Below are 12282 nucleotides of genomic sequence, written 5' to 3'. Positions count from 1 at the left end.
AACCTCATGAGGTTCACACGGGCCCACTTCTCCAGCTTGTCCAGGTCCCTCTGGATGGCATCCCGTCCCTCAGGTGTGTCGACCGCACCACTCAGCTTGGTGTCATCTGCAAACTTGCTGAGGGTGCACTCGATCCCACTGTCTATGTCATTGATGAAGATATTGAACAGTACATACCAGTCCCAATACAGACCCCTGTGGGACAACACTCATCACCAATCTCCACCTGGAGGACCACTACCCTCTGGATGCGACCATCCAGCTAATTCCTCATCCACTGGACAGTCCACCCATCAAATCCATATCTCTCCAATTTAGAGAGAAGGATGTTGGGGGGGACCGTGTCAAAGGCCTTACAGAAGTCCAGATGTCCGAGAGACAAAGCAGGAAAGACCTGACCAGGCAGTGTGTCACTGATGGGGAGAGTGCAGCATCAGCCGTCAGTGAAGGTGAGACCCCATGTGCAAAGCCTCAGCCTGAAGCGTGAACTGAACACGTGACAAAGCTGAGCCTAAGAACTGCCACCCACCCCCAGCAAAATCTGGCTGATGCTGGCTCACATGCTATTGTCACTACTAACGCCTAACCACAGCCACGCCGTACACGGGCACAGAGTGCAGCGCTCAGGGTGTGACCGGGGTGCTGTGACATTCAGATTCAGCTGAAGTGTCCAAAACAGCCACAAGCTGGTTGCCCACCAGGGCTTGTTTGCTTAGAGGTGACTCACAGACCCTTGGGACGCCATCACACAGCCGGCAGCAAGACCCCTGCAGCATGCTGACCTGTGTCCAGCAGCACACCCTGATGACATGCTTTGCAGTCCTCCAGCTGCTGGTGTTGGAGGGAGACAAGCAGATGCTCAGACAGTGCCCCAGCACAGCCCTATCTTGGGGCAGCTTGATGAAGTTTAGCCCAGGCAGAGAGCCTGGGACAGAACGTGAAATAAGTTTTCACCCCCTTCCCTTGCGACACACCTACCCCTATCCCACCCACACACTTTACATTAAATCCATAGAAAACACACTGAAAAAATACCGAGGAGGTCCTGGCAACATTATAGAATGCTTTAATACTAATTAAATAGAATATGTAACTAAATGAGCAACTTCTCATGTAACTGGTTTCCCTCCACTCAGCCACTTCATTGGTCTTCCAAAGGGAAAGATTCAAACACAATTTCACACACACACACACACACACTCTACCTGTACTTCCCCTTATAATGCATCGCAGACTATGAGCAACCAGACTGGGGCAGACCAGGAGCCCACTCAGCCTGCTGACCTGTGTCAGCCAGCAACTCTTAGCAAGATGGTAGAAACCCCAGTTCTTCTACACTGCACAGGATAAGAACTGGCATGCCCTGCCAACCTTTGACAGTCACAAATTTAGGGATTTCTTGACACCGGCAGTTTAATCACTACTGCTAGACCTACGCTTCACGAAGAGATCTCGCCCCTTCAGGAATGCACATATATTTTTGGCTTCCACAACATCCTGTGACGATGAGTTACATGGTTTGATTACATGCTGTGTGAAAAAGCATTTCCTCTGTTCACCTTAAAAGCAGCCCACTTTAGACTGTGATTCTTGAAGTTCCTCCTCCTGCATGTCTGCATGCTTTTTGTGTGTGTGTGTGGTTTGTTTTTTTTTTCTCGACCACATCTTTGCTTGTTTCCACAGTTCAGCTCTTACTGTTGCTGGAGAGATTCACAAGAGCAACCAGTCGAACTTTGGGATTGTGGAGCCTGATAAAGACAATTTTCTATTTTCTTTTGCAGCGATAGGGGAAGAGTAGGCGTACAGTAAATGTCAGGGTGACATCGCATCATGAGTTGCATGAGGTTCTCCGTGCCTTGCCCCTAAGAGTCTCCTTTGCAACCAAAAGGAGAACAAAAACCTCCTTGGCAGTACATGTGCAGGGGCTGGAAACTCCTGCTGATGTCACATCTACCCTTAAAAGGCTCTGCACCCTTGAAACTGCAACCTGAATGCTGCAAGCCTGAAGGAACCAAAGTCCACGAAGAGTCATTCAGCCCCACAAAAGTCCCCTTTCACTTTAAAGGTGAACTGCAAAGCAAAAATGAAAATTTAGTTCTGTCCCATTTCTGTGTTGAATGTTCTCTGTAACAGGCTGTGGGGGAGGTATCCACCGTGGAAATAATTTTTAATTTCTTTTCTAGAAAAAAGATCCCTCCTCTTCCCATGCCCCCTGAAGCCCACCCACTCCCTTGCTGTGCATGCACGTTGCTCCATCGCTGGAAGCCCACGGTACGTGGCAACACTGAACCGATGGAAGGGCTGACTTTCTGTTCCCCGGGCAGAAAAACATGTTTCATGCAAACTATGCCTGTGCTGCAGATGCCTCACAATGCAGGGCTAACAAGAACAGAAACGTGAGTGTAGAGGAAACCCATCCTTTCTTGTTTGCTCTGAGAGTCAGCAAGCAGGAGAGCTGTTGAGCCCGTATCCCTGTTTCCTTCACTCCTTGCCCAAGCCATGTTTCAGAAATTCCCCGGCCACAGACAGCTTGGTTATCCTGACCACACATACAGTCAGGCGGTATGGGAGAGCAGATTGCCTCTGGGACAGAAGTCCTGCAGAGACATTTGACTGTAAAAGGCAGTAAAAGACCACGCCATGCTTCAGAGAAGCAGCGCTGAACTGCTGGAAACCTTCAGATAAGTTCTGGTGAACAGAAACCCCAAAGCCGTTCTTTCCCCTCCATTCCCCATTTCTCTGCCCTTCTGAACTGCTTTGCCTTTTTTTGATCTTACCTTGTGTTACCTCGCTTCGCACACAACCCACAGAGCAACACATGTGAAGGGAAAGGACCTTCTTGGTGGGCCTGGAGTCCTTTGCCCCCCATGTAAGCAGCAGGTAAGACAGCGGATCTGCACATTTTTTCAACTGACAGTTCTGCAGAAAGCTCTGAGGCATATTGTCGGTGGCCCTCCAAAACCGGGAGGGTCAAAACAGCCTTGCGTTGCTTCCCCCCCCCCCCATAAAGTCCCCTTTTTATCTTTGCAACAGCAGCTGATCTCTGTACTCTTAAATTATTGGCATCACTGACTTTGCCTAGGACCTTGCACCCGGGATTCCCGCTCTGTCGGGGCACTGACACCTTTCTTGCCCTCTACCTGCGCATGGGCTGGAAAAAGGGACTTCAAGCAGCTCTGGTTGAAGCTCTGGGAGTTGGTGCACACCACGTCATGGTGAGGCAAGGGCACTTCTGGTAACCAAGCTGGGCCAGCTGAGGAAAACACGTCTCATGGAGCTGTGGCTTTCTCCTGGTGGCCATCCCCTGGGGTCGGTGTGGGAATCACACCCGACAGTCCCCGGGTAATTCTGCAGCTCAGGCCCCTCATTTTCTGTGAATAGCACATTTGCCCCAAACTTGCACGATTTATCCTTTGAGGACAACACTGAATTTTGTGGGGATTTCCGAGCAAGACAGATAATCAGTTGAAAAATTGAGAAATTTTAAAAAGTTGAGTCTTTAAAGGACCAGACACTCTTCATTGGTCTTTTCTTTATCCCAGGTGATTTTACCAGTGAGGAATCAGAGTCTCCCAAAGCTTTCCATGGAGTTAAAATTCAGCAAACGTCCTGTGCTACACTGGAATACAGGAAGAAATGCTTTGTATTTAAGCTAAATCAGTGTTGCGACACTGCGAATACACGGATCACAGAAAAGACCCCATTAGATGCCCAGATAACTTCTATGTGGAGACATCATGACATTTCAGCAGCACATAAAATCATTGCCTTCCTTTGCGTTTTGCTGTAAAGACCCCATGAAATGAGAAAGATGGGATAAAACAGAGCAAAGCGGGTGCTGGCAGGCCCTGCCAGCCATCCTCTTTAAGGAGTCCGTGACTGCATATTAACCTGGGCATGAGTGCCTGGCAAGCCTCCTAGGCTCCTTCTACTCAGACTCCACTTCAGCAAGTGGAGGCATGCAAAGGGAGGTCTCGGCACGCAGAGAAAGGAGGAACAGCTCTTTCCCCTTGCACAACCCCAAGCCCAACCTCCCGGTCATGAACCACAGGCCTGCTGCTACCCTTCAGCTGCTCTAGGCTGCTCTGACAAAGCAAAGCATCTGCAAACCCAGTTTGCTTCACTCGTGTCATGGTGACCTCTTGCAAGGTCATGTTCCCTTACTCATCCCAAATGTGGTGAGAGAGAGGAGCAGAAGAGAAGGCGTCCCAAAGAAAAACAGCGACGCACTTCGTTCAGCAGCAGTTCCACTCAGTCTTGCTTCCCTGTACCCACTTACACCAGTCAAGCGTGCCCACGGCCATTAAGTGACGGGATTAATCCTAGTTTACGATGATGTCACGGCTTGCCTGACATAGGGAAACAGTTTAAAGAGGTTTTTCTAAAAGTTCAGCTCTGCTTGCTTCTGCACCGTAACCTCGCGACACGCTGCTCGGAGTGGTATAGCAAGGGCATGGCACTCCTTATGTGGCTTTATGCACTTCCCTTCTTCACGTTGCTACATGCCTCCTAAACAAAACGGTAACCTTGCTTCACCCAGCTCTATACTGCGTGATTTGGCAACAATTATAATATCCCCATGGTGTTTTGGTGCCTGACTTCTTCAGCAGCCTTCGTTCCATTTTAATGCTGTTTTGTTTCACGTGCAAAGCCTTTAGTGAAGAAATCCTTGAAATCATGAAGCGGCTGTGAAAACTAGAGGACACCTTCCTGCGTCTATAGACAGAAAGACAGCCCATCTTTGGGGGTGCGCACTAAGCCCCCCCCCCTTTTTTTTTTTTGTACCAGCAGCATGTTAACTTGAGGCCCTATTGATGACAAATGAGATTATCAATCTCATTTGTCTCCCTGAGCATACTTTGGTAAGCAGTGATGTACCGTAGGTAACACTCATTTTAGAGTGGCTCACAGGGTGCTCTCAACACATGCTGGTGTCCAATGTGGTCCCAGTTTTACAGGCACTACTCCTGTTGAAGCCCTCCCTCCAACTACAGTTTCCTTTGCAGGTTGCAGACTGAACACTCTGCTTTCTCCAGTCTTAATTGCTGCTCCCCAGAAAGCAGATTTCACACCCCCTAATAGCCTTTTTGCCACAAAAGCCAGCATGGCAACCCAGCTAGAGATGAATGAAAGGAAACACTGTTACCTTGCCACAACTTGTCAAAAACCTGGCTTCAAAGGGAAGGAAACTTCATTAATTACGAAAAAGTTCCATGATCTGCAATTAGCAACTGAGAAGACAAAAGGGAATCTGAAATACTTTGGTAAAGGGGCTCGCTGCAGCACTGGGGCAGCTCCAGCCAGCTGGTACCCCTCACTCTTGCTCCTGCTGTGCCCAGCTCGTTTTCTGGTACTTCTTGAGCTAAAGATCTACTGCTTTCTGAGTCACCAGTGCCCCGGCTGGGACAAGCCCACTGCCTGGGTATGTCCAGTCTGCTTTATTTATAACATGAGTAAGATTGCAACTCTTTGCAAGTCAGTCAGCAAATTTCTGGCACTAGCCAGGAGGTCAGATCCAAGCAAGGAGCTGGAGACGAGACACCAAGTACTTGGGGGTGGGGTGGGGACTATATCGTGTCTTAAGATCTTCCCCTTTGCTGCGGAGCTCTCTGCATGGGTGTTGCTCGGGGAGGAGAGGAAGGAGGGCTTGCTTATCTCCCGTGCTGCATACCGGCAGGGACACCGGCGATGGGGACAGAAGGACGTCTTTGACTTGGGGAAAGGAGCGAAGGGAAGAGTCTTTCTGAACCTTCCCCCTTTCTCCATTCCCAGCGCGCGGAGTGGGTGACCCCGCTAGAATTAAAAAAGGGCAGGGGGGACACTAAATCTGGATGTCCTCAGAGGATTTGCATATTAAAATAGTTCGTTTCGAGATCAAATTCCTGCAACTGGCTCAGCACTCTTGCTATTTCCCAGTTTGCGGGCAGAAACTAGATGTGGCAGTTGTGTAAGAGAGGCCTTTGGGGGAGATTTGTCACATGCAGAGACAAAAATAAATTTGTTAATTTTTTCCCCCGCAGACTCTGTCTCTTGCTGAGTGGATCACTTTGCACTTCCTCTATATTTATCTCCCAGCTGAAGATGTTCTCGGATCGTTTTCCTAATTCCTCCAGTACCACTGTCATGCATGCTGCTGTCCTCGCAGCACAGCTTTTGAAGTTGAGGTCCTCCCCGCCGCTTAAGGCCCCAGTTTTCTTCAGTGCTTTAAATCTCACTGCCTTGTGTGCTCCCCAAGTAGCCAGCCCACTCTTGAAACTAATAGAAGGTGAAAGTGCCCAGTAACCAGAAAAATCAAGTACGATACCTCTCACATAAGCCCACTCAGAATTAGAAAAATTACAACTTTTTTTTTTCCCGTTGCTCCTAAAGTACTTGCCCACAGTCACAGCAATATTCACCAGTGCAGCTAACAACACTACAGGCCTGCCAGCCATTATCTTGTTATAAAAGCCCGGTCCCTGCTTGGGCACTAACTCACAAATACTCTGCAGATGATAACCTTGACAATAACCCCGCAGCTGGAGGACTGGCTGGAGGAGAGATTAAATGGCCCTATATAAGAGTGCAGCATGGCAAACGGTAATTAACTGAAGGATGACTAAGGAAACAAGACCAAAGCAGTCCAGAGGTGTCTGAAAGCTGCAAAAGCTGCAGAGGGAGTGAAATGAGAGACTTGGGCAGGGGCCGCTGGAGGCACGGGCTGGGAGCATCGCAGGGCAGGGCGGCGCAAGGAAGGGGCTCTCTCGGCTGGTAGGAAGCAGTGTCTAATGGTGAGGTCTCTTCAGACTGAAGCACTTCCCTCGGCACAGGGATGAAATCCTTGTCTGCCAGGCATTTAAAACCACACCAGAGGGTACCTGCTATGGGGAGAGCAGCGGTGCGCAGAGACACTTGCCTCGATGGTCTTTTCTAACAACTTTTTATATGATACAGTGGCATTCTGGGCTTGTCAAAGGGTGAACATCTTTTGAGTGCTGTATAGCTAGATACACCACCGTTAGCCAGCAGTCAGCACTTTTATTTTCAGCCAGGGAGTCCCCTGGGACCAATGATATTTTAAAAGCATAACAGTGAAAAAGCAGAAGCAAAGCCTGTGGCATTTCTGCATTGGGAAAGATTTACATATTCTCAAATGACCTCCTGAGACTCCCGATGGTGATGTCCCTCCAAGGGGACAGAACAGCTACAATTAAACATAAATTTCATCTGTTTAAAAACAAAACTGACCTCTTTTCACCAAGCACACACTTCACTGCGTTCAGCATATTTGCCTTGCCACCTCGTGAAAAATACCACATCTACATGCGCGCAGCACTTACAGTAGGAAACACATGTTAAAAAGGAAGGAGAGTTCCTCTGAACATGGAAATTCTCCTCCAGCCTGGCACGACCTCAGGGTGCAGCCAGACGACAAGCTGGCACTGATCTCATGCCTTCCCCACACGAGCAGAGGAGATCTGGCACCCCTTTCCCTTCCAACCTCACGTGCTCCCACCGCTTTCCTTGCAGGGCTCTCTAGAGGCTGGTTCAATACACCACACTGGTGTAAAACAAGGCGGGGGGGGGGGGAAGAAGAAACTTTCTGCTAAGCTGGAAGGCAAATTAGATCATCCAAGGATCAGACACGTACCAGACTAGTGCAAAGGAGAGGAAGATCGCGTAGCCAGAAGCAGAGGAGAGAGGAGCAGGACTGTAGCACCTTTCGGTGGCAATGACCTGTTTGGCCCCCTCAGCTGTGCTGCCTGTCTGCATCCCCCTCCAGGGTACACAGCGTCAGGTGTAAAAGCAAACTGGCACTGAAGAGAGTGGGCCAACCCCCACAAAAACCTAACTCATCACAAGCAAGGCAGGGGGATAACTCCATCAGTGGCAGCCTTCATTTATGTCAGATTAATTACGCCCATTAAACCACACTTGTAATTCACAATTGAGGCAGCAATGAGCAGGAAAGGTGTGAGAGCGTACAGGGTGGCAACTTCTGCTAGCAACCTACCGCTAAAGACTTCAGCCCTAAACTTTGCATGTTTAAATGCAGGAATGTCTGACATTCACATTGCAAAAAGGTTACAAATGTCTCGGTGAACCAAGAAATGCAAAAAAGCTGTTGCCCTCAGACTAACATGAGCTCACCTGAGTTATCTGGGTTCATTCTGACCTAACTGGAAAAAGGAAACAATGTGGGTGAAAGGAATGTTCGACCAGTAGCTTTACAAACTCGGTATGCAGGCATGTAACTGTATTTTGGCTGGGTAAGAATGTAGCTTGTCTATGTTTAATTTTCTGTGTTTTTTCTAAAGAATTCTTTCATTTAAAAAAAAAACCACAACAGAAGGAGTAAAACAGAGTCTATAAGCAAAAGCAGGAGCCTTTAGTTGGGTTTGTGTTTCTCCAGACAAGCTGTTACGGCAGGTTTCACTCTGGATAGACAGACAGAAAAAGGAGTTCCTTAATTCCTCTGCTCTTGTTTTTGAGCCAAAGACATTTCTTTTCTGCATGTCTGGAACAGGAGGAGACAGAAACTCATCTGAAAAAAGAAATTAAAAAACCAGCTGAAGGCAGCAAGAGCAGTAAGACAGAAACTCAATTTGCATCCAGTGATCAAGTGGGCAAATCTGGTACATAAAAATTTCTGCCATCTCCGCCATGAAATCTGCCCTAGGCACAACCCATAGCAGAGCTGGCACAGAAATTAGCTGCCAAGCACCTAAAGCTCATTGTTAGACACTTCAATATTTTGGGGTGACCACAAAACAGGGAATCTGTCTTGTTCTCAACCCTCTTTGTCCCTTTCTGAAACCCAGCTGCACTCCGAGCTCTTTAGTGGCAGTAACATGCGAGAGGGGATTCCCAGAGTGAGTTACTTGTGAGCCAGTGCTCTCTCACAATGCGGAGGGAAGTGGCTATTCCCCCCCTCCCCAACTCTCCAATAACTCAGAAAAGCTGTAGGGATTTTCCTCAAAACTTCCCAAAAAATTTCACCACTGGGAAGAAACCAAGAACTAGATGGTCCCCAGTTGGATGAAAAGACTCCAGGGAAGCCTAAAAGGAATACTCCATGGACAAAAAACGGGCTCGCTGGGGCCCTGCAATCAGTGTCTACGCCACGTCTGCACACCGGGCAGAGAAAGGTCGTACTGGGTGACTTCTAGCAAGATCTTCCTAATACAACAAACTGGGACTGAGAACATCCCGATATTCGTAGGTAGGTGTGAAGGTGGAATGGCAGGAGAAAGACAAGCCCATGGGGATACTGGTAATGCGTTCAGACCGTAAATAAATAAGTTTGTGCTGTAATCAAGGCTGTAATCAAGGCTGTTCTGCCACTTTTCCACTGTGCTGAGACAGCAGGGCGTTCATGCACATCAGTGTCTCCAGCAGCAGATGACATCTCAGAAGCAGCTCTAAATTACACTGTCATTTCAGTGGGTCACCTCAGGTGAACCCCAGAGGAGCAAAATTCAATTCAAGGGGAAACAAACGTATCCATGTAGCTTGGGCATACACGACTTCCTATGAAATACAACCTTCAAATCATCCTTTTTAATTAAGACCCTCTTAAAGCTGCCTTCTGCTACGGTGTAAAGATTCAGCCTGGTATTCCCTATATTAGGATTCACTCATGTAGGACATACGGAGAGCATCTGCTTTCATCCTAGCATGCTACTTGACCTTTCGGAGCGCTACAGCACAGAGGTGTGCAAGCACCAGAACACCTGGGCTAAACCCAAGGACACAAGATGTAGCCACAGGCTCTGGGTGCCAGCTTTGACTGTGCCTTGATGTGGTCATGACCAGTCCCACATGGGGTCAGTTCTGTAAACGTTGGCCTTGGTGACTCGCGTAACAACGCGTGGGAAGTCACTGGCAGGGCCACGGCAGACTCCCTTTCTGGGCTTCACCATTTTGCCACGACAAGGTCAGAAGTTGGTCCTTGTGGTCCCTGTGGGTGAGCTAGGGAAGGCATCACCTGCAAGTCCTAGTAAAGCTTTTGCGACCACTCGTTTGTGGGTGCTGTAGCATGTGTTTTCAAGTGTCACTAATGTAAGAATACCTCTTTTTGGAGAGAAAGGTGGCAGGGTGTGTACATGTGCATACAGAGGGAGAAAGAAAGTGCATCAGATGTGCTGTCCTTGTCAGCCTGCCAAGCAACCCGCTCCCGAGGCACCAGGACTTCCACAGACTCATTGTGTGGGAAGCATCTAACAATTATGCCCCAAAAGCTGATATAATACTTTTAAAACCGCTTTTTTTCCCACTCTGCCTCTTGCAGAGTTAAATCCCAGAATTTTGTAACCGATCAGATTTGGAGAAGTAATTCTTCTCGGCAACAGGATGACCAAACCCTGCTGCCATATGGACTTGTGCCTTGTGTTTCCCAGCCCAGGCACCTCTCCCCACACCTCCCAGCCCATTCCCAAGCCCTCGGTGCCTCTACGCTCCTTACAGCCCCCTGGCAGCTGCCTCCTGCTCTTTCTGTCGGTTGGGCACGAGGAGGGGCAGCGCAGGCTCCGGCTGTTCAGGTGCTGCCCGTGGCTAGCCAGGGGCTTCCATGCAGTGGGCAAGGATGCTGCATCTCTGCCAGCTCTGCCTCCCTGCCAAATTTTGTTGAAACTGGGCAGGGGATTCGAAAGTTACAAGCAGGGACCTAAAGAAAGAGATGGAGAGATGGAAAGCAGGATAAACTATCATTCCCTGAGCAAGCCATATAAAAAAAAAAAGTACAACTACAGGAACACCTAGTTTTCTGTTATCAAACTCCTATTTCTAGTACCGGATATTAGCATGCATCAGACTGTATATCCAAGTATTGCCCTTCTTTGGTCTTGGAATCAGCATCCTTTTTAGAGAAACTAGATGACCGGCTAATTACCGCATGCTCATAGTTACATTAATAACATACCACAAGCTCTTACAGTACGGAGAGAGAAACAGTTCTGCACATGACGGATTGCTTGCCCGCTGCAGTGCAGGCAAAATACATCTGTGCTTGACAAGTGCAGAGGTAGGGGAAGGAGTGTGGGGGAAGACAGGAGAGCAGAGATCTCAGGAGTGGATCCTTTCTTCACAAGTGAGCTCTGTGATTCAATCCCCGTTAAATTCTCTGAGTTTTGTTTTAATATTGTGAGACCGAAACTCAAAACAAAACTCAGCATCAAATACCTCCCAGTTTCACAACATCAGCATGAAAAACTCCTAATTTTGCATCACTTGATTTTTAACCAGAGCCTCAGTTCAGGCCGGGTTTGCTCCAGAGTATCATTAGCTGCAATGAAACACTAAAATTGCCAATAAGCACAACCTATTTTGCATCCACAACGAATCTCAGCTGAGAAGAGAGTCTTGTGTGGTTTCAAGGTTAACATTTCACACAGCTGAGAAGATTCATCCCAAGCCTCTTGAGGTCGGGGGGGACCTGTGGACTTCAGCAAGCTTTGCGGCAGGTCCTTGGAGAAGGACAGGGGACAGCCCTTGCAGTCCTCCGACAGGGACTTGTGTTGTTGGAGAAAGCACTCGCTCTGCGCTGCGCTGCCCGGGCGGCGGAAAACCCTCCAACCCGCCGCCCTGCCCTGTCAGCCCCACCGCACGCTCACTTTAGCCATCCAAAAAACTGCAGAAACTGCCCCGCCACCGAAGCCGAAGCCCAAGGGGCCACGCCACATGCTCACTGTGGACGTCAGCCACCCCGAAAACGCCCTCCTTGCTCTCACTCCAGCTGGGATAGGTGACCACCTCGCCCCTCTGGGAGCCGGCAGCCCGGCACGACCGGCCTGGGGAGCCGAGAGCTCACGCATCCTCAGCACTCGCCGCCACGGTTAGCAAGCCAGCCACCCCCAAACCCTGGCCCGACCTCAGCCCTAGCAGAAGACACCAGAACGAGTGCCCCGGGGGCCGTCATCCCCCAAAGACCGGCAGGCGGGCACTGCCGCCCGCTCGGGCCCAGCGCGCCTCCTCCCGCGCTCCCACGCCGGCCCCCAAAGACCGGCAGGCGGCCCCTGCCGCCCGCTCGGGCCCAGCGCGCCTCCTCCCGCGCTCCCACGCCGGCCGCTCCTGCTTACCTCGGCTAAGGCAGAGCAGCACGAAGAGCCCGAGCCCCAGCCACCTCCTCAAGGCCAGCGCCGGCGGGGCGGCGGGCAGGCACGCCATCTTCCCGTAGCTCCTGGGCTGGGAGGAGAGGGGGACGCCACGGTTAGGGGAACAGTGCCCGAGGAGCCACAGCACCCCTCGCCGCCGCCCTCCCCTTCCTGCCCGCTGCCGCCCCCAAGAAAACACGAGCACAAGCCC

At 49.9% G+C, this 12282-nt stretch overlaps 1 protein-coding gene across 1 annotated transcript in view; it reads right to left on the bottom strand.

Moving 5' to 3' along the window:
* The window catches only part of LOC103894984 (T-lymphocyte activation antigen CD80), a 27726-nt gene extending 15520 nt beyond the window's left edge, over positions 1 to 12206 (bottom strand). The window contains exon 1 of the mRNA XM_009274478.2: positions 12057 to 12206. Within this exon, the coding sequence (XP_009272753.1) occupies positions 12057 to 12144 (88 nt within the window). The 5' untranslated portion in view covers positions 12145 to 12206. The remainder of the gene's footprint in view (positions 1 to 12056) is intronic.
* Between the last annotated feature and the right edge of the window lie 76 nt (positions 12207 to 12282).

Source organism: Aptenodytes forsteri, unplaced genomic scaffold, assembly GCF_000699145.1.
Source record: "Aptenodytes forsteri isolate BGI_AS27 unplaced genomic scaffold, ASM69914v1 Scaffold207, whole genome shotgun sequence".
NCBI classification, from domain to species: domain Eukaryota; kingdom Metazoa; phylum Chordata; class Aves; order Sphenisciformes; family Spheniscidae; genus Aptenodytes; species Aptenodytes forsteri.
The sequence above is the reverse complement of the archived record's forward strand: the minus strand, read 5'-3'. Positions and strand labels throughout refer to the sequence as shown.